General features: G+C 42.2%; 1 protein-coding gene across 1 annotated transcript; it reads left to right on the forward strand.

Annotated features, from left to right (window-relative positions):
- Positions 1 to 424: 424 nt before the first annotated feature.
- Positions 425 to 21,224, forward strand: LOC139222123 (protein phosphatase 1H-like). Its single transcript, XM_070854099.1, has 10 exons — positions 425 to 975; positions 7,282 to 7,471; positions 9,268 to 9,642; positions 11,117 to 11,229; positions 11,467 to 11,551; positions 14,109 to 14,227; positions 17,442 to 17,505; positions 18,476 to 18,583; positions 20,406 to 20,557; positions 21,077 to 21,224. Exons 1-10 carry the CDS (start codon positions 740 to 742, stop codon positions 21,222 to 21,224), a joined length of 1,590 nt encoding a protein of 529 aa, XP_070710200.1. The 5' UTR covers positions 425 to 739.
- Positions 21,225 to 22,589: the final 1,365 nt, after the last annotated feature.

A 22,589-nucleotide genomic window follows, 5' to 3' on the forward strand; every position in this document is an offset into this window, starting at 1 on the left:
AAAATATCAGTCTCACCAACCAACCGAGTCTCATCATTTAGCCCGCAGAGCCTTCAAACCTTGTTTTATTTAAACTTGTTCAAATGTGTTATTCGAAAAACAGTCCCACTTGTTTCCTCAGAGGTGGTTCGCTCTTGAAATAAATGCATCTTAATCAATAATGACGCACAGCTCCTCATGTTGCAGATCAACTATGATCATTTCACTTGAAATTAAAATACAGCAATAAAAGAAAATATTTATGTGACCTGACTTGCTGTTTTATATTCTATATTCATTATACTTCACGCTTTTAAAACCTCATGTCTAAGTAGGAACAAGCCTTCAGTCCACACACGCGATGGACATTTTTTGCAGTGTTCAGCCATGTTGCGTCACGTGACCCGTTAATCTTCTGTGTATTTCCGCGTTCACGACAGCCGAGCTGTTGTCAATGGCTCTCCAAGGGGGTGTGTGGAGTTTGACCTAAAGCATCGTCGCTGTTTTCATCTTCCTCCCCTCCGGCTGAGGTTCGTTGTCTCCTCTCTAGATGAATGAAGCTTTAAGCATCTGAGGGTCTTCCTCCTCCTCATCCTCCTCCACCACCTCCTCCTCCTCATCCTCCTCTTCCTCCGCCGCTTCTTGTCCTCCATCGAGCCTGTCGTCGACCAGCGCGGCCGACCTGGGGGGGAATCCGGGGAAAGGGAGCCGCGGCGCCGCGCACCGGCCCGCGGACACCCCGCCGCGACGCGCCACCAACATGCTCACCCGGGTCAAGTCCGCCGTGGCCGGGTTCATGGGTGGAATCATGGCCGGGGGCAGCTCCGGCGGAGGGGGCAACACCGGCTCCGAGCTGCCGCTGAAATTCCCATATATGAGACCCCAGTTCCTCGGATTGTCCGCGGATGAGATCGAGTGCTCCGCGGACCACATAGCTCGGCCCATCCTCATCCTGAAGGAGACCAGGAGATTACCGTGGGCCACCGGATACGCTGAGTAAGTAACCCGGCGGCAGCTGCTCTCAGAGCGGCTCCCGTTGCCTTCACGGTGTCATTTAATGTAAAGCTTCTGCGCTGAGCCTCGTGCAGGCCCAAGTGTTTGCAGGTGATCATCACAACACTGATGCTGCTCGGTGGAAGGCACACCTGCACCTGTCCACCAGCGTGGTTTAGTGTCCACGGCTCATCCTCTCACACGCGCCCACAAAGCTCCAACTTAAACTGCTTGCTAATGGAAGTGGATGACAGCATTCATCACAAAGGATCACAGCACTCACAGACGAGCTGGTTTTCAGAGCCATAGGATGATGCACCATCTAACCAGCAGCATCTGGGTATTAGTGCACAACTGTGCTCCATTTAGCAGTGGCTTGGCTTGTGTCAGTGCTTGACTGCATGTTCACATCCTCCAGATAAACAGCACGGTAGCGAAACCAGTTCAAAAAAGATGCAACCTCACATTCTGGCTTGATGTTCCCGACTCCAGACTATTTTAAAATGCTGCTTAGTGAAGAGTTTGTTGCCAGTCATTGCTGCGTCTGTCAGCATCTGAATACTGGAGCACAGAACCTTCTGTGCTCTTGTAATCATGTCACATTATGCACAGCAGTTTTGCACTCCTCCACAAAGCTGATATGAAAGCGTAGAGAAACCCAGCACACAGAGGAAATGCTGATGCTGCTCGCGATAACTCACTTACAAGTGCAGTGCTGCTTCTAAAAGTGTATCTTCAGTCATTATTTCACCACAGTTGGACACGATGTACGCCACGCTGGCATCCCTGCGTGCAGTGTGTTCCTGTTGCAAATCAAAAACAATACATGGCTAAACCCCGCACACAGAATACATGATATGATTAGATTTGTTTATTATTCTGGGAAAAATAGCAAAAGAATAGGCGGCTGAGAAGTGTTTTAGTCACATTAAGTGTGACTGGGTCGGCTTTTCGCCGCTCTATCAGCTTCCACCCTTGACTAATGTATCACAAAAGTCCATCCATTGTGTCTCTCTCCACCCTGATACCAGTAAGGTGTAGAGTGTGCAAGTCACTAAAAGATACCAGGGAACAAATCAGGAACTAACTGCTAATAATCCAAAGTTATCACATAGCGCCTGAATAAAAAGTAGGCCAGATAAAGTTAAGAACAATTGCCTGATAACTGTTTCTACATGTGTGTGAATCTAGCTCCTTAACGCCCTGATTATGGAACCATTACCTCACGTACTTGTGCCTCCTTAAGTAAAGTCGTTCATCACACTGAGTTGCTTGGAGAAATGGATCATTACCTCATGATAAGCGTGGCAGTGCGTGCCATGTCTGTGCCCTACAGTGAGTCAGTCACACTGAGCAGACCCTCAGCGTTTTTAGCACCAAGAACACTTGAATATCTCTAAATAGTTCGGCTGTACGGTGAAGAAGAAAAGTTCCTACTCTGAATCCTGCAAAGTTCAAATACACCTACATGTAATATTAAGCATACTGTTACACAATCGCTGTAAATAAAACAGTTTAATTAAAGTGTTTACGTGGTTTTTGCATGATGCAGCTGTTAATCTGACCTGTGGTCACGTCTTCTTTTCTTCGTCGCTCTCTTTAACACACACTAATACTCAGCGCAGGCATGAAGAGTCTCCTTGGGACTGGTGTGGTTAATGAGTTCAGCTCGTGTCAGCATTTATCTGTAATTAAAGCCTCTTGTGTTGTCATTACAGCAGCCATTTTGGCTCCCACTTCTCCCAACTCTCATATTCTCCGCTCTCTTCTGCTCACAATAGCAGAACAGGCATAGTAATCGATTACTTTTAGTTTTTGTGTCTTTTTTTAAGGTAAATCCAAGACATAATTTACCGCCTGTCCAATTATAGCTGAGCCACTATAACCAGCCTGTTGAGCTTTGGACTCTGGACTGGAGTTCGGATGGTGTAGTCGTTTTGAACTTTTTAGACTTTTTTTTTAGGAGAACAAAAGTGTTAGGAATGGTTTAACTGTGTTTGTCTGTAAAAATGTCTGCATGTTCAGCTAACTAGCTTCCAACCATAAGGTCACCTAGGAAGTGACCGTAGTAATTATTTCCTAAAATATAGTTTATCTATAAAATACAAATTCACTATCCGTACTTATATACAGTTAGAGATGTAAAAACAGTGCTGAGATCTTGCTGAAACACATATTAGCTATATAAACGATATATAGGATTATGAATAAATTAAAATGAATTAATTTAGCATTGAATAGGTGCTACATGTCCCCAAACAAAGAACCTTACTGCATTACATGCCATAGGATTTTGAATTGTCAGCTTTACGTAAAATAAGTCATTTTCACCACAAATTAATGCAGAAAAGACACAAATTGGTACATAACAATTCACCAAAACGCAGAAAATGAAGAGTTGGATGTTCAAAATGTCCTGACCTCCACCATGTTTGTCTGGGTATTTCAGCTTAGAAGCAGCAAACAGACTGACGATAGATAGAAGGAAGCTGATTTGATTGATTTGATGACATTTTCATTAACGTGCTCATTGTTATTATTTCCATGGCTTCTGTGTGTATATATCTTCTAAGCACAGGTAGCTTTAGCCTCCGTCTTTTAGCACAACACCGTGCATGTGGCCAAGCGCCGATTTAACTCCTTTAACTCATTTCATAATGAGTCAAGTCGTTAAAAAGTTAGTCTGAGACGTCTTCAGAGGCGTTTTCATCAAACTCATGGATCAAACGCTATCTCAATTAACTAGCTACAGCTATTAAAATCTGCCTGTGACAGTTGTTACTCCGACCCGTGTGTGCTTTTGTCTTCCTCTGTCTGAAATTAAAGACCATTGTTTCAAAAATGACTAAGGATTTTGAGTGTTACGTCCTCCACCGCTATCATTGTGCAGTTTTTAATAATTTGCCTCGCAGTCCCTTTAAAACTGCTGTTCCTACGTCCCGTTTAAACCCTCACAGTTTTTCATTGTGTTTTCTTATCTCATATATTCAGGTGGTAGTGCGATTCTGACCAAAACCCCCAAGAAAAAGCACTAAATATGGACATTCTGTTTTAGTTTGTAACTCATAGTCGCTTTTGATGCTCTGAGTTAAACAGAGGCAAAGCTGTGAACTATTGTGCTTCGCCAAATAATTATCACATCCTCGGGGCCAATGTCTGGCTCAGAATCTGTTGCCGAGGGGGGAGAAACAAAGAGGGCATTAGATGTCTGACAATGAAGGGGAAAATTAGGTTTTGTTCCTAATGGGAGGAAAGCTAATTGTCCCGAATGAAACCAAAATTTGATTGGCAGGGAAATGAAGTGACTATCATTCCTCCTGCAAATGGTGAAATGAGGACAAATTAGATGCAAGAGTACTTTCAACCACACACACACGCACACACGCACAATAGCACCAGCTGCACCCACAATGACTGAGAGCAGCACAGAGCGACCCACTGTTGGTTTACAAAATGCATCACAGGCATGGAGGTGGAAGGTTTTTGTCGCTAATAGTTTTTACATTTTAGGGTTCAAAGGTTCATATAAACATCTACATTTTTATTCACACTGCAATGTAAAATCAGCAGGACGTGGTCACACACACACACACATATGTCATCACATTACTGTGTTTGCTGACAGCAGATTACATGAAGCAGACAAAGGCTTCCTGGATTTATGTGGTGCATGCGTCACAGTGTTTTCTGTCTGTAATAGCATTTTCTACTGTAATTAGGGGTGCAGTGGTAACATATTAGGTTTGAAAGCAGAGCTGAGTAATCACAGTGAAGACCAGCCCTCTGGTCATGATGGCTTTTTATACCTTGCATGTATGGTGAATGTCACGTTACAACCAAACTAGTTGGAGCTCAGGAGCTCCCTTGATACCACAAGACCAGCTCCATTGTTAACACGCTGTGGTTAATGGGGGTTATTAGCATAGATATAACTCATACGGTGTCAAATCTGGCAGGGCTGTGTGCAGTGTTTGCCATTTGTAGTTGTCAGTGTGCAAATATTACAGGTTTAAGTTTGCTATACAGGAGATAAATTAGATTTGGAGTGTTTCTACTCTAGCCGAGGCTGATTAACCATGTTTCAGTGGAGCATTTTAATAGTCTGAAAGTAGTTTAAAAAGATGAGGCCAAAGATCTAGCTCGCTACATTAGATTATAAAAAGACTGATGCATTTTTTCAGCACCCTCCCTCCGCCCTCACTCTCGCCCGCTTGCAAACCAGAGAATATCCACACAAGTGCAATGGACAGCTACACAAGGCTTTCAGTACCTCTCTTTGTCCCTCTCTCTGATCTTTGCATGTATTAGCCACAGTCGTATGTGGCACAAGATAAAAACAATGGGACAAAGAAACATTTGAAGAGCAAAAGTCAGATATCACACATATAAATATTTACATATATACTCAGAAATGCGATTAATACGTGTATAAAGTGTCACTTTTTCTAAGTATCTCCTATCGTTCTCTTTCTGTCAAAGGTTAACAAGCATTGAGGCAGAGAACCAGACAATGATGCTGCCTAGTAGAAAACATCCACAGTCTGTGTCTATAAATAGATATGCCAATTTCACAACTCGCACACACATTCACAACACCCTCCAGAGATGTCTGTCAGACTTGCCAGTCTCATTGGATCCGTCTCCGTGGTCTCATTTTTCCACCATTTATCGGGAGCCCAATCACATTAGATATCAGGAGCAATAATTCAGCAGGTTTAGTGATTTTCTTTTTTTAGATGACAAGTAAAAGCCAGATTTTTAATGTGGATTGTTGTTGTTTATCACAATGGCAATGCTAACATGCTGATGTGTAGCAGGTCTAATGTTTATTATGTTCATCATCATTAGCATGATGGTGTTACATTAAAAAGTTACAGGCAGGACGCGCCACTTATTTTAGAGGCCCTTTTTGTGATATTGGTTGTAATTCACTTAACAGACGATCAATAAATGGAATTATTTGTGGTTGTCACAGGACTGTAATAAAGTTTGGTCGCCTCGGCTGCTCTTCTCATGACTGTTGTGTACAGCAGTAACGTTAGTTAGTTCATGTGCTGTAGAGGAGTGGCGTTGGAGGAAAGCCTGAAGGGAGGGGGTGGATATTTTTGATTGAATACTGTAAAAATCCAGCTGCTCTTGTTAGTTTCTCCAACGATTATAATTCATCCTGTTGGGGTTGAATGTTTGTACCATAATTTATGACGCTCCATTCAGCAGCTGTTGTGACATTTTCCATAAGACCACATGGTGGAATTACAGGGAAAAATCAGAGGATCACAAAAGTCAATAAGATTTCTCATATAGGAAACATGAATATTTCTTAGATCGGCTGATGGTTTTGTATGAAACCAAATTCAGTAGGTTTCCTCCTCTGGGCATCGTTACAACACTTCATGTCAATCCACCAAACAGTTTTCAGTCAGTTTTCAGTCTGGACGAAAGTGGTGAACCAGGTAATAAAATAAAGTATGACCAATCCTAATAATTAGAACATTTTCAAACTTTATTTTTTGTGTCCCGTCAAACTTAGCATGAGGTGTGTGATTTTACTGTGTGTTTTGTTTACTCAGGTAGCTTATTGTACCAATTATAATGACAATAGAAAAAATACAGCAAAGCAGAAATTGCTAAATTCTTGTCAAGTACTGAAATCTGAATAATCTGTTGGAAATAGAGACTTTGCCACTTTTATGCAAACCACACAGTTAGTGTGTCTTTAATTGTTACTGGGGTGCATCTCCTTGCTAGTATCTCTCTCTGTGGTCTGCCTGGTTAAATAAGGCACAAAAGATGAATAAGGCAACACACACTCAGCCTTGGGCATGTATGTACAGGCGCACACACACACACACACAAAGACTGCTAATTCACCCAGAAGCGACTGTCCCGATGCATCAGGCGTTTCCCAGCAGAGCAGAACCACAAACACACTCTTCTGTTTGATCTTCATCGGGATCATGAAGCGCACAAAGCCCACCGCTTTGCCGGGTGTGCAGATAGAAACCTCAGGCTGTGGTTGTGACTAATTGTTGTCACCATGCAGTGAGCCGTAATGACCACGAAAGACGACAGTGCTGTTTCATCCGGCAAAAAGCATCTGATGTCGGCTTTCATTCAACCTCTTGTTCCAGGCCACAGCTGTCTGACTGTGAAATCACAGCAAGTGGTGCATCTGTTGCTTGTGGCAAAATTTTTACCCCCCCAAGAAATGTGATGTTTATATGATAGGAATTCTGAATGGCTGTAGACGAGCCAACAATCAAAGCCTAAAACGTGAATTAACCTGCGTGCATCCTGCTCCCGTCTCAGGGTAATTAATGCTGGCAAGAGTGCACTGAATGAGGACCAGGCTTGCTGCGAGGTGGTAGTAGCGAGGAGGAGGCCAATGAGCTACTGCCCTCCCTCTACGCCCAGCAAGACCCCCACCGCCAAGAGACGCAACTCCCTGCCCAACGGAGAGGGCCTGGGGCTCCGTATGGACCACAGCAAGCTGGGAGAGGTAAGAAAGCACACATACACGAATGCACACTCCATAGAGGGTGTCGGTGTAAGTACGACGGGTACACAGTGTGCATACAGTTTTGCTCACATGCATACACAGGGAGCAGTGACCGAACTATTGTAGCAGCTATGAACAGCTGGAGAGCACGTCCACATTAAGCTCTGTGTACGTAGAGCTGTTTATGTGCACTCTAGAGTGGCGTGTTTAGTTTTGGCTTGTAGAGTGAATCTCATTTTCAAAACAAAAATTATGGAGAATTATGTGTCCAAGGCTGCAAGTAACAATTAATTTTGAACAGGGTGTTTATTAGCAACAGGGTGCAAATATACAGACAGCTGCTATTCTCACTGGGTCCAATCACAAGTATAAAGAATGATCCATTTCTATGGTGGATGTGAGTGTGGTGGCTGAATGGTTTAGATATGGGATTTTCATAAATAAGGCTGTGTACATTAAACACTGCCTTATTTTAATCATTGAATAATCTTAAGGTTATTTTCTCAATGAATCACTTTCATTTATTTTGATTGCTTATCAATTTGTCAATAAACCAACAGTCCAAAACTCTTAGGATAATTCAAAGCAAGCAGCAAACCCTTGTGTTATTGCTGCAGTGTTTTTCTCATGTAGAGACACAAACAGGCTTTCAGTTATAAAGTCTGTGAGAACGTTTCTCTCAGAGATTCATCCTAAAATCCTAAAAGTTTCTCTCCAAAGTAATTTGTTTCCAGGGTTTCCCCGTCTGCGCTGCATGGGAAAGCTTGTAGACACTTACATTTCTACATGTAATTGTGAATTTATTTAATTTAAGTCCTGGCACAACTAACGAATCCATAAACAAAAAGAATGAAAATAAACTTTATTCACAAGGAATGTGTACTGGGGGTCGGGGTCATACCGAGCAGAGTGCGTGATGGCACAGACACAGCGAAGGTGTGAGGTGCAGCCTTGTGCTGTTCCTGCTCACAGAGAGAAATTAAGAAACAAGGAGGTTTGACCTCTGCAGCTCCCACACACTATTGGACAGGATGAGTCATGATGTTTTCTCCAGAGTCTCTTCTCCCAGAGATGACGCACACATAAGAAGTTCAACAAGCAGCATTAGTCATATAGCTTTATGCTTTTTTTCTTTCAAAACATCAAATTATTTTCGGCGGTATGGTGCGCTAAGCTGGAGGATATCTTTTGAGTACCTTTGTTTGATTATTTCGATTATTTTCAGTATTTTGGAGATTCGTATATTCGTGACTAGGATCTTTTTTTGGGGCTATTGATTCATATAATTTCTGATACTGCTTGATTTTTACTCACTTGTTTGTCCAAGGGAGTGACCTTCGACTCAACTGTATTTTCCGACGACGCCCTGCTTTCATTGGAATACAGCACATTACTGCTAAAGACTTCCAGGCAGATTTTTCACTATCTTGACATTTGATATAATGGCGCCTGCCCATTGTAAAAACATGGACAATGGGCTTCACCAAGTTGTGAGTCATAAGGAACGAGATGGTCATTAGAGCAACAGACTTGTTGTTGTTTCATCTGGGTGTGGTTTGAGTTTAGACAGATGTTCGTTTGTTGTGTGCTTTATGATGCCACAAAATGTTATTTTTGTGTGTGTGTTTGTATGTAAAAGGGAGTCTGGAGTTAAATGCTATAAAAAAGCCTGAATGTAAAGTGCTGATGAATTTGGCTTTATAACAAACAATGTTTCTGAATGCTGATCTGCTTATAGATCCTCTCTATGAAAACTGTGACCTGGATACTGATAAGTGATGCTCATGTATCTGCAGGATTGTGAAGGACTGGTGTTCCACTACTGGGCCTTGTTCGATGGCCACGCTGGTTCAGGTGCAGCAGTCGTCGCCTCCCGCCTTCTGCAGCACCACATCGCCTGCCAGCTCCAGGCCGTCATCGAGATCCTACGCAACCTAGCCTCCCTGCCCCCGACTGTGATGGGCGAGGAGCCTGACAACAACAACCCCTACCTCCAGGGAAACAACCCAGGTCCTCACCGAGCCCTGACCCGGGCAGCTTCGCTTCGCGGGGCAGCAGGTGCTCCAGGTTCCCCGTGCAGCACCCCGCCTCCGCCACGCTTCTTTACTGAGAAGAAGATCCAGCATGAAAGCCTGGTGATAGGAGCCATAGAGAACGCCTTCAAAGAGATGGTGAGAGACAGGTGCAAGGTCATGATACATTTCAGCCTGGTCGCCCTGATCTGTCCTGAAAGCTTCCACTCTGTCATGCATCATTACTTAACACCTTAGGATTTTGGCCGAGACTCTTGTATAGCAAAATTTACTGTGAGGTTCCAGAAAAGTTTTGATTATCTTGCAGGGATCAGCTGTCTGACCTCAAAGTTTCAGACTGTTGAGGAGATAAAACAAGACGTTTAAATGTTTCACCTTGGACTCTTCGGTGCAGCTTCCTGACATTCAGACCTCTGCAGCCCTACAGAAATATCTCTCCGTAGTGTGCATTACTTTTAAAGCATTTGGTTAAAAGCCACCCCATGCAAATATGTATAGATAGATAAACAAAGGCTGTTATAAATTGCTGAGTTCCTTTATTTAAGTGTTAGCTTATGTAAATTATGGTTCCAGGCTAAATGCCAATCAACCGTACACACAGGAAGTAGACTGTGGATTTCTGTTACTCAAAGCATCAAAGCATCTGACTAAATATGTTTCCTTTAAATTGCTTTGAGCAGAGGTGTCTTTAGAAAACAAAGCCTACACCATATTACCACTAGATGGCAATGGAAAACAGCCTACACTGTTCAAGCTGGACCCTGTGGTTCCCAGATTACAAAGATCACAATGAAAGCTCCTCTCAGATCAACCCCCCGCCTCCCTTCCCCTATAGGCAAAAGATGTACTCTTACACTTGATTTGACATTCTTTGTAGGTCATAACATTGCATCAGTTACAGCTGTGGCCTCTGTACATCGACGTCCACCGGCAGGAACGCAACTGCTCATCAGAGAGTTGTGTCTGCAGGGTTTCTGCAACCAGACTGGAATGCAGAAACATTCATGTGATTATATCCGTGCTGTCGACGGTGTAATACAGGAAAAGCGTAAAACAAAGAATTCAAGTAACAAATACACAATTAAACTTCATGAAAGTGAGAAAAGCAACTGCACTCTGAGTGTGTGCATGCAGTCAATATAAAGCTTCTTGAACCGTGACATGCTAAGTGAAGATACAAACCATCTCACATATCACCAAGTACATTATTCATGCTGGACAAGTTCTTGTTTATTGACACACGGTCAACAAGAGGTTCAGGTTAAACCGATCAATAGTCTGCAACGATGCCCACACATTGTCTGTCTTTCTGAAAAGTTGATCAGATTTTCTCAGCGTTGCCTCTAGTGTTGCTCACTTTCTGCATCTGATTGTTTTTCTCTATCGCTCCCTTATGGCTGTATAGTCATGTTAGTGAATGTTGTTGAATAAAAGAAGGCCCAGACTTCTGCATGTGTGGGCTGCTTGCAATGTGGATTTTGACTTTACTGACATTTCTTAATTTTTACTGTCACCCGTGGGTGGATGTGGGAGGTTTTTAAAGCTTTTTTGCTGTTGTCTTCTTAAGTGGTGTTTCATTAAAGATTGACAAAACTGTCTCTGCCTTTCCCAGGATGCCCAGATTGAGAAGGAGAAGCAAGTCTGTAATGTCTCAGGAGGATGTACAGCCCTCACAGTGGTCTACCTACTAGGGAAACTATACGTTGCGAATGCAGGTGACAGCAGGTGTGTATGCTTATTGCTTCTCCTTCTGTCCTAAATGAAAGGGTCTGTAAAGCGATACAATTAAAATAGAATAAATCTCTTGCATGGATTCTCTCCTTGTCACATCCCCTGAGACACTGTGACAACATGAAGATGCTCAGGCAGAGACAGTTGGGGCTTTAACTCACAGAGCTGCTTGTTCGTTTTGAATTTAAGCTTGCATGTACATTACTTTTTCAAATGTTTGTGTGTCTGCAGGGGTATTATTATTAGAAACAATGAGATAATTCCTATGTCAACGGAGTTCACACCTGAGTCAGAACGACAGCGACTACAGTTCCTGGTAAGAAAACTCTGCACCATTCATTTTTAAATAGTAGAGTGTCCTCTCTTGAAAGGATAGTGCTGCACCATGTCTAGTCATTGGTACCACAGGGCTCTGTCCTGGGGTCGCTTTTATTCTCTCTATATTTGTTGCCCTTGGGACAGATCATAAACAGATTTAGTTGAGCTTGTCATTTGTATGCAGGTGATATCCAGCTCCGCTTTCTATTCAAACCGAAGGACTAGAAATGAGAGCTGGTTCCAAATTGTCCATCAGAATGCCTCCGAGTTCATCGATTAATTTTACCGTGACTTGCCTTTTTTTGTGTGACAGTTACTTATTGTGAAGTAATGACGTCAAACTCATTCATCTACGCTGCTGAAAACGTATAAAAAGAAAGCATGTCATGTGAAAAGGATGAAAAAACGGTCCAAAGCGTGGCCTTCATGATTTTTAGACATGGACATGTAGTCCAAGGCCCATTTCACATAGAATTAATGTTTTGTAGTTGAAGAACAAAACGTTGTGTTCACCAGCAGTTCAACCAGAATGTCAACTGAAAGGGGCAAAGATTTTATCTTCCAGTTTTCAAGCTTATTCCCTTTTGAAAATGATTATTATAATGTAATGTAATTTATTCAAATGCTTCTAGGCCTACATGCCTATTTTTCAATTTTTTTTCAGTCCGTTTTATATTTGTTTTTAAAGTTATACCCTTTTAAGAAATTCTAATTTATTTCAACATGTACTAATGTCATGCTGACAACCTGTGTAGGCCTGCTGTTTTTTTCCACACAGAAACTGGTAATGAATAGGGAGGGGAATCGATCATCAATAAAACCTTATTGATTCCCATCCCTATTCAAGCCTAGTGAGGCTTTTAAGTTATTTATGCTCTTAAAATGTCCAAATAGTGGCTGGATTCTTTACAGCTCAACACTGGCAAGACAGCAATTCTGGTTGTTGCTCCCCAAAAGGTTGTTCCCATGATCAGAATGCAAAGTTCTGAGTCCCTTTCCTCAGCTGCTCACTCCAATCTGCATAATTTAGGGGTAATATTTGATGAAACCTTGTCGTTCGACACCCATGTTAAGCAGCTAACCAGATCTGGCTTTTTCCACTGGAGAAATATTAGTTAACTGAGATCTGAGATGCTTATACATGCCTTAATCTCATCCCGCACTGACTACTCTAATGCACTTTTCTCCCCACTTCGTGCTCTTGATCGTCTACAGGTAATCCAGAATGCTGCAGCAAGACTATTTTCTAGGTTACATAAACAGTCTGACATTACCCCGACACTTAGATCCCTTCACCAGCTTCCTGTGGCGTACAGGAGCCAGGTTCAATTTTCCCACTCTTACTCACAGGGCATTGCACGGCCAGGCGCCTCCATACGGCTGAACTACTTCACCCTTTCTCGCCAGCTCGTTCTCTTAGGTCAAGCACGCAAAATGTGCCCTCTGTCCCACGCACCCACCTTTCGGTCCGTGGCAATTGAGCTATTGAGGCTGTCGCATAAACTATGAAATGCTCTTCCCGCCCCCTTACCGTCTACTTATTAATTCTGTGGATTTTAATTCATAATTCTCTTAAAAAGCAGCTGAGAGTTAGAAAAGATATTTGATTAATCCTTGTGTACCAGGTCAGCATTTATTTATTTATTTGTGTATTTGTTTTTGTGTTGTATTTATGATTTCTTTCTGTATGTGGTATAATTGCCCTTAAAAAGCACTTTGTGGTCCTTTCTCTGTGAAAAGTGCTGAACAAATATATTTGACTCTTTTACTTACCTACTAGTCCAAAGTGTAATCTGAATTTTGAGATATATATGTGATAATGTTCGTCACACGAAAGCCATCCTAGCCGACCTGAAACTGTACGATCTGTGCACACAGTAAGCATCCAGACATCTCTGGTTCCTGAACTCAGTTTATTTAGTTGACCAGACAAATGGCACTTATTGTTGGTCACAGTTTTCTGTGTGTGTGTTCACACAACAAGCAACACAATCAGCAAGACGTTCGAAATCCATCAATTTCCTATAGAGCTGCGCAACAGGGAAAGAAAATCCACCAATATGAGGACACTCAGCTTGTCAGCTGAGAGCAGCTGGCTGTGATTGACCTTTTTATAGTCAGTGGCAGAAAGCAGTGACATATCTCTGCACTTCTGTGTTTCCTCTTGATTTCATGAATAAATGTGTCTAATCCATCAGGAAAAAAATGTCTCTTAGTCTGAAGCAATGGAGAAATTCTTTCTTTCTGCACATATATCTATGTTCGGTATCACATATAAAGAGAGTGAATGTAATGTAGAACAAAGAAAGGAACAGGCTCTTCTTGTTGCCTTTACACTCAAGTCATTAATCAATGCTTTCACAACTCTCCTGCACTTGTCAATCACTTCAGCGAGCGCACAAGCAATGTGTGAATTCATTGAAATCATTGAATTCATTCAAAATTCCACCGTGAGTGATGCTCATACAGAGTGTTGAGACGTTCATTCGATCTGCAAATCTGCCACACGTTTAGCTGCTTGACTGACTCGAGGGCCGTCGTTGTCTGTCCTCCAGGGTTTTATGCAGCCTCACCTGTTAGGAAATGAGTTCACGCACCTGGAATTTCCCCGGAGAGTTCAGAGGAAGGAGGTGGGCAAGAGGATGCTCTACAGAGATTTCACCATGAATGGATGGTAAGTCTTCCCACCTTTGCATTTCCTCTTTTTACATACTATTTTCGCAGAGCAGACAACGACAGCTGCATCCTCAAAATGTTGTGAGTGCCCCGCCTGTGAATCACACCTGTTAAATTAGGATGTGAAATGAAATCTGCTAATGTTCTGGGATTGCAAACTCCAGTCCTCTCCAGCTGCATCCACCTTAAAATGAAACTCTACTCTAATTTCATTAGTCTGAATCTCGGCTTCTTCTCTCGTTCTCTTTCCCTCCTCTTCTGCTGCTTACACTCTTCTGTACAGTGAGAGCTGAAGAGAGCAGCAGAGAGCTAATGAGGGAGCAGCCTGAGCCGATGTGATATAATGATACAGCCGAGATGGTCCTGTATGTGCGGTGTTATAAGGCACCATGCTGTTTGACAGTGGCTGCAGTGGAAGGCAGTAATGAGATGTGCTTTTACTGACACACTCGCTCTCTCTCACTGACACAGAGGCAGTACTGTGTGTGTGTGTGTGTGTGTGTGTGTGCGCTGTGTGATGTATATTTCACCACAACACCGCCCCTCAAGAGCAGAGATGTGCCTGCCAGGATGTGCCACTGCATGAACTACTGTTTTGTTTTTCTTCACATCCTAGCAAGGAAATTGTTTTTGAAGTTTTACCCTTTTAAGAAATTCTAATTTGTTTCAACATGTACTAATGTCTTTTTTGAAATAATTTGTCCACATCTTTTAAAGACTGGTCATTGTTTGAAAATGTTCAACACTGGCACAGACACAATAGTCATGTTTTACTACTGATGATATATTTTTTTGACGCCTCACCTAAATACATTTAAAGCTACATGAACTGTTTGTGTGTGTTTGGCCACTGTGCAGTGAAGCACAGCACTGTTGCATTATTACCTTTAAAGGTAGAAAACATGGCAAATTTACTTGCAGAAGCAGTGGATTTATCACAGACTTCCTGCTGAAAGCTACTCTGCATTAGCCAGCTAGCCGCTAACTTTGTCTGTCTGTTATTTGGTGCAAAACAATGAGCTGATGATTCTGTGTGTGTGTTGGTCACTACTACCAACTCCATTTACTTTCTGCACAGTCATTTGATACATTGCTAACATAGAAATGTTAGTTACACCAGCTTTAAACATATTTTTCCACAGAGCCTTAAGTTCTCAAATGCAAAATGAATATTTTCCAAATTTGAGTCTAAAACTCTCAAAATTTTGATTTGAGTTAGAAATTCTGTGATCATGGATTACGTGAACTACACGGACATTCAGTGCCAGATTTCAGTGTTTGAGGATTAGGCCGGGTCACAAACAAAGGCAGCTGGAGAATAATTTTGAAGGATGTTGGAAAGCCAGTAGGTGAATAATGACCGAGCTTTTGGTGGCTGTGGTTTGTTTACCTCAAGCAGCCAATTCTGACGTGCCCCTGAGCAAGGCAGTATTCATATGGAGCTCCTCGAGGGCCAAGCTGCTCATCAAAATATTTCACAGCCCAAGGTGATGTCCTCTAATAGCCAACCAACAGTCCAAAATCCAGAGATATTTAATTGCAAAACAGCAAAATCTCACATTTTCGGAGCCAGAAACGGTGAATGTTCACACACATTTAAAACAAATGATGCCAAAGTTAGACTGAAAATAAGCATTCTCATTTGACAGACCTTGACACCCCAGAAAAAACCGTAGGAAGTGTGTGACTCACTGTTGTCTCTATCACTTTCAGAGGTGTTACGTTTGACGAGCGGGAATGATAGGATGAGTGATGGAGGGAAAAGCTGTATTTCTACATCTCCAGCAAAAAGACACAAGGGGGGAAAAAAAGCCAGACAGAAAAAGAGAGTTGTGTTTGGGTCGGGAAAAGTGCACGTCTCGGTTTTGAGAGCATGGGTAGAGGGAGACGTACTGACAGACGGGGCAAACCCTGGTCAAATATGAAGCCGTTTGAAGTCGGTATTCTCCTCTGACTGGTGACGCCAAGTCTAATCTAGCTAGTTTAAGTACATCAGTGATGGAGTCTTTCAGTCTGACATCAAAGCTCCATTTCCAAGTGTGTTTTCAAATCTTCTGCTTCCATTTGTGCACTTCTGAACTCAGTTTTGTGTTGTTTGCTTGCTCGCATTCTCTACTAAATTTTTCAGTAGCAAAAGTCGCTTGTTATTGCACTCTGGAGAGACCTTTTGCAATGAGACACTGAATCAAGACTTGGATGGCAGTGGCTTTGTTGTCCACTTATATGTTTATTAAAAAGGGATCAGCGAAAGGAAAAACAAATGAAAACGTAACACTAGACCTTAAAAGAACAATCTTAGGCCTATAACACGGGAGATTCCACCATGTTTACTTAAGATCGATGTCCTCTTAAAGTACAACCCTGTTTTATAATGTTTATTTTAAATGCAAAGTCTGAAAGAAGTAACCCTAATGGTTTTCTCAGCTCGAGCTTTTCACAGATTTCACAGAAAACCTTCATTACAACTTGAGGTTATGATGCTTGAAAGAGATGTGAGATGTGGCCGTTTGCCAGACAGGGAGGGTCTAACAAAGAGATTCTATCACGTTGCATAAATGGAAGTTTATTTCAGGATATCTTAAAAACGTGTCTCCAGCATATCCCCCACTTTCAGGAATGCTCCATCAAATTGTTGAAGCGCACCTAAACCTAAGACAGCACAAGGAAGTCTTAGAGCAGCCATAACCACCTCCTTTCATATCACACAGGAATTTGACCTATTACTTATGTAAACACATTGACTAGTGCAGCTTTGATGAGTATTAACATGCATCATTTAAATGATTAGACTATTTTTATTCGCATTAGTGAAGGAGGTTAATAAATAGGTTTGGAATTGAGCTTCCCTTCCATTAGTTGGCCTGGTGAATTAGACAAATGGTCCATCTAACATATTTTTAATTTTATTTGACTTGTGTTGGCTACAAACCATCAGTCCCACATTAGTTAGTGCTTTGCTCAAGGACTAGTGGTGGAAGCTGCTCTTTATGTTACATCTGGATGGGTAGTAAAGCACCTGACTGAGCATCTGAAGACAAAATGGCTCCCAAGGCCAGCGTGGCACAGGGAAAGCATTTGGAATTACTCTCCTTACTCGCTTAATGTGTGTGTGTGTGTGTGTGTGTGTGTGTGTGTGTGTGTGTGTGTGTGTGTCAGCTAGACAGAAAAGATTCATTCACTGTCTTTCTCTGCTTTTCTTTCCTCAAACACAGGGCATACAAGACCGTTGAGGATGAAGATCTCAAGTTTCCCCTCATATACGGGGAAGGGAAAAAGGTAAGTGTGTCGACTCCGAGCCGCCTGCACGTCTACTCTGGATTTCAGAACTGCAGAGAAAATCGCTCGCTCTAACATTGTCAATCTGACACACACACACACACACACACACACACACACTACATGCCTGCCAGCCACCCAGAGAGTGGGCGAACATTCTCTGATGTGCGAGTAACACACTGTGCGTGTGTGTGTGTGTGGATGTACACCCCCTTGTTGGAAGAGAGAGCAGACGGTCCATCTGTTTCACTCCAGTAGCTACATCTAACACACACGGACATTCAGACAGACACACACCACTCGGGAGACGACGTTCGTCTCTGTGAGAAGTGAAGTTAATCCCCACTGGGACGTCAGGGGAGAGATGAGAAGAAGAGACCGAAACTGAAAACTCTCCGCCAAATGAATTGCGCAAAACGCTTCAAATTCTCACCGGTGTCGTCTTTGTTTCATATTTTCTATCAATTCGGTTTGATGCAAAAAGAGAGACATGAAGAGAGAGAGAGTCTCCATCAGAGAGGAGAGCAGCATCTGATGACAGCACAGCACCGCTGTTGTCTGATGAAAAGAAGTTGAAGAACAGAAAAACACGAAGAGTTTTCACACAGAGATAAGAGAGCAGAAGGGTCCTGGGCAGGAGTTTGAATTGGAATTGATTTAAGGAATAAAAAGAACAGCATTGTTGAGATTTAGTGTGTTTACAGAGCTTTACACACCTCTGAGCAGTGTCGCATGATTTGTGCCGTATTTGTTGGTTTAATGCTCCATCAAATACTTTTTCCCAAAAAATGCAAATCGATATTGCAGCTGCGAGCGTAAATTATGACTGGGAGGAAACACTGCCATCGTGGGTACTGTCAGTCAGTATGGGACCATGTTTACGACCATGTGTTCATTCACAGCTAACTAACACAGACAAACACACTAACACCAGACAAAAAACAATGTGTAAGCAGTCTTTGTTTTACAGGCGCGGGTGTTGGCCACCATCGGTGTGACCCGTGGGCTCGGTGACCATGACCTCAAAGTTCATGACTCCAACATCTACATCAAACCGTTCCTTTCCTGCTGTCCTGAGGTAAGAGTGCCAGTAGGCTGCTGACACACAGTTGGTCACTGATGATTTAAATAAGTCCAACTGAAATGAAATTGCATTGTGAAAAAGTCCTCCCGATGGTTTCCAATGATCTGTAGACAACAAAGGCAGCGAAGAAGACGTAAGATGTAAATGACGCAGGTTTCAAAATGATCAAAAAGACTTTAGACTTTGCAGATGTTTTATGAGGAAGGAAATACAAGCGTCCTTTCTCTGGTCCTCACACCAGTACTGCAAGAAGTACAGTGGATATCAGCTTACGTCTGCGGCTGGTCTGTGTTTCATTTAGTCATGCAAGGCCTTCCAATCATGTGGAATTGTGGCTTTACATGTCAGCATCTATCTCCTTAAACCCATTAACCTTCAGACTGGGGTCGACAGTTTCCTGTAGCTGGTGCAGTTAAAATCTCAACAAACCGGCTCCTTAATGATCCTAATCAGATGCTGCAGATTTTTCTTCTCTTCTTTCCTCCATTCGTTCCAGTTCTTCTTGCCAGCCACATTTCTTACCTTGTTTTGCCTCATGAATGATGTCCCGCATGACAGGAGAAATCCGTCACATGACTTTCCCTTCGCTGTCGTATCTGCACTACAGTCACTGGAGGGAGCGTTTTGCTGCTGCTCTGCTGCAGGAAAACTTGAGCTCACCTGTCTGACTGTCTGGCACTGGTTTCAAAGCGCTTTCATCTTCTGATCTAGTTTGTCTTATAGAGTTTTGCATTTTTCCTCCCACAGCTCTCTGCTTGATCTTTAATTCATTAACAACCAAGTTCACACCAGGTTCACATGGAAGACTTAACTCGTCTCAGCACTCTGGCTCTCTGTCTGCGCCTCTTTCGTTCTCTCACAAACACCACTCTCACCTCTCACCAAAGTCTTTCAGGTGGTTTCATGAGATTCTCTCACTGAATGAAAACTTCATTGACTTCATTATGTTGTGAAAATGTCATGCACTGCGCTGTGTGAGGGCCAGGTCAGTAGACGTCAATAGGAAACTCAAGCAACTTTAGCCAAGTGGAACTTAATCTTGCCAGTCACCTAAAGAAATATTCTACTTTATTATAACTGTAACTTAATGAATATAATTTTTTTTTTCTGAGCTGACAGCTACTAACCAACTTCTTGGCGTTAATTGGCTTCTATTTTAATTATAATCTGTTTGCTTTTACACACAAGTAGAAACATGCTAATTATATGGAAAACATAGAGATAAATAATTGTGTGACTTTTTTTTAACAGAATCTGAATGAGACCCAAGCACGAGTAATATGATCCAAATAATAGTGTCATTTTATGCTGCTGTGCTCTTTCTGTACATTTTTCATGCGTATCAGTATTTTCAGTCAGTCAGTCAGTCAGTCAGTCAGTCAGTCAGTCAGTCAGTCAGTCAGTCAGTCAGTCAGTCAGTCAGTCAGTCAGTCAGTCAGTCAGTCAGTCAGTCAGTCCAACACTTCAGATAAACAGCAGCAGGCTTCCCACTCTAAGTCAAATGTGAAATTCCCTGACTTTTCCATGGCTTTCCATGACTAAAAAAATAGATTTTCCATGGCCTAGACATGTAGCATGACATGTGAAAAACCCAAAACAAAAAATGTTTGGTTGAGTGAATTTAGATTTTTGTGACATTTAGTGCTGATCAGCCTCACAGAGCTGGTAGCCTGGCTGTGGACTCCTATTTTTCAGTAATTAAAGATAAAGGGGAGGATGTAAAACACTAAAAGCAACTTCAGTTTTTTGAAGTTTGAAGCATCAAGAAGTCCACGTTTTTAATGACACCCTTCATGTTTTGTGTTGTGGCGTGCAGGTTAAGGTGTATAACCTGACACAGTACGAGCACGGGGCTGATGATGTTCTGGTTATGGGAACCGACGGCCTCTGGGACGTCCTCTCCAACCAGGAAGTAGCCGAAGCCGTCACCACATTCCTCGCCAACTGTGACCCCGATGACCTGCACAGGTCTGCTGTTCTTTCCCTCTTTATTTCTTTGGCTTCTTTCGTTCTTTTCTCTCTCTTTAATTACAGATCTGTTGCTTTAATTCTGCTCTCCTGAATGCTGCTGCCGGTTTTCAAGCAAATGTCAAGTTTTTTTTAATCCATTGTTAGTACTGAATGTTAAACTGTTCTGCTGTAACTTGTGCCACGGCGTTGCATATTTTATTTAACAGGCATTGTTTCCCTTTCAATGATAAATTACACCCTTGGCCATGTACCAGTTCCTCTAATAATTTTCACGCTTTTTGATATAAAGAGAAATCTGTGAATAGAATTTTTGTCTCACTAGTGCAGAGGAGGGACAGAATCTTTTCATCTTGTAAAGTCTAAGGATGGTAAATGGCCAAATATTACAGAGGGACAGTATTATAACAAAATATTGAATTCACCCCCCAAAAAATAGTAGTGGCCTCATGTCTCACAGAGCATAACAATCAAATGATATATCAATTATTGGTTTTATTATTGTTTCCTGTCGTCCAGGTATACAATGGCAGCACAAGACCTGGTGATGCGAGCGCGCGGCGTGCTGAGGGACCGAGGATGGAGGATCACCAACGAGCGTCTGGGCTCCGGAGACGACATCTCAGTCTTCATCATACCGCTGATGTACGGCAACCGTCAGCCCTGAAGAGCTCGGCGGAGGCGCCACACTTCACGGACCTGAAGGGCGCAAAAAAAAAAAAAAAAACCCCAACAGAACTTGCTAGTGCTGGACTGAGAATCCCCGTTAATTTTCCTCAGTGCCATTTGCACATTTTCTTTTCTTCTTTAGACCAAGGACACACTAATATTTGGATATTTAGATTTGTTGGTGTTTCATATCTCTCTGTCAAAGCTGAAATGGGCGAATGCTCTTCCAATGTCAAGAAAAGAGTTCTCTCTTTCTGTCCTTCTTACCTCTCTTCCAGTGCTGTACGATACTTGGCTCCTCTTCTTCTAGTCCTCCCCTCCTCTCCTGTACTGTACAGGCAACTTGTTTGTAAAAAAAATAATGATAATGATACCTCCTTCGTCTCGTGAGCATGGACCGAGCTGACAGGTCAGCTGCGTTTTCTGTTTTGCCACAGTGTGGCTTTGAAGGATTCACTTGCTGACAAACTGCCTCCAGAATGCTTTTCAGATTACACACTGATTGCAGCGATGAGATTTTGGCTGGTATGAACCCTGAAAGCCTGAAATCGTTTGTGACATTTTTGTCCCTCTTGTGGGTTGGGCGGATGACAGTCTGTTTTTATGTTTCTGAAACTGACTAATGTGGATGCAGTAGAAAAGACACGGGGAGCGCTGAAGTTAATCTTCACAGTAGCAAGGCAGATCAGGAATCAGTTTCTCACTGTGGAGTCAGAACTGGTGAGCCTGTATGGGTCAACAGTGGGGACATAAATGTCTCAGTCTTTTAACATCTGCTTTGAAAAAAAAAAACACTGCTACAAGTCATTTAATCTGGTATATAGTGTTAAAATTTCAATATTTCCCCAAAAAATCAACCTGTTTGTGTTTAGTTACAGTTAGAGGGTGATTAGCCGTCGTGGTTATGGTGTTTAAACTTGGCTGGATGTTTCGACATTTAGAAAAAATACGCTTATTTGCTTTTTTTCTAAGAAAATGAACACCAGTCTCATGTATGTGCAGCGTTAAGTGCATACGCTTGTTCCCCATCATGTCAACCAGTTCGTTTAAGGAAATATTTTACACAGTTAAAAGCTGGGAAACTTGGAATTTGTGGAGATTTTGTTTATTATATTATAAGATATAGTATATCATTAAATAAATTATATTCTCGCCTAGATAAATGCCTCATAAAAAAAAAAAAAAAAAGCTAAAAAAATAGCACGAGAAGACTAAACATCAGATTAAATGACTTGTACATCAGTGTACTCGCACTTTAGGCTGACCCACGTCATTAACCGAGGAGCCGTGACGTATGACACAATGAAGGGGCAAATATTCCCTGCAGCAGGGAGGATGAAATAAAGTTCAGAATTGTAATTTT

Source organism: Pempheris klunzingeri, chromosome 22 (assembly GCF_042242105.1).
Source record: "Pempheris klunzingeri isolate RE-2024b chromosome 22, fPemKlu1.hap1, whole genome shotgun sequence".
Lineage (NCBI taxonomy): Eukaryota > Metazoa > Chordata > Actinopteri > Acropomatiformes > Pempheridae > Pempheris > Pempheris klunzingeri.

Excerpts from the sequence above, each read along its gene's own strand:
- LOC139222123 (XM_070854099.1), top strand. The coding sequence starts at position 740 with ATGCTCACCCGGGTCAAGTCCGCCGTGGCCGGGTTCATGGGTGGAATC. Across the intron at positions 976-7,281 it reads TGGGCCACCGGATACGCTGA|GGTAATTAATGCTGGCAAGA; the intron begins GTAAGTAACCCG and ends CTCCCGTCTCAG. Across the intron at positions 14,228-17,441 it reads GATTTCACCATGAATGGATG|GGCATACAAGACCGTTGAGG; the intron begins GTAAGTCTTCCC and ends CCTCAAACACAG.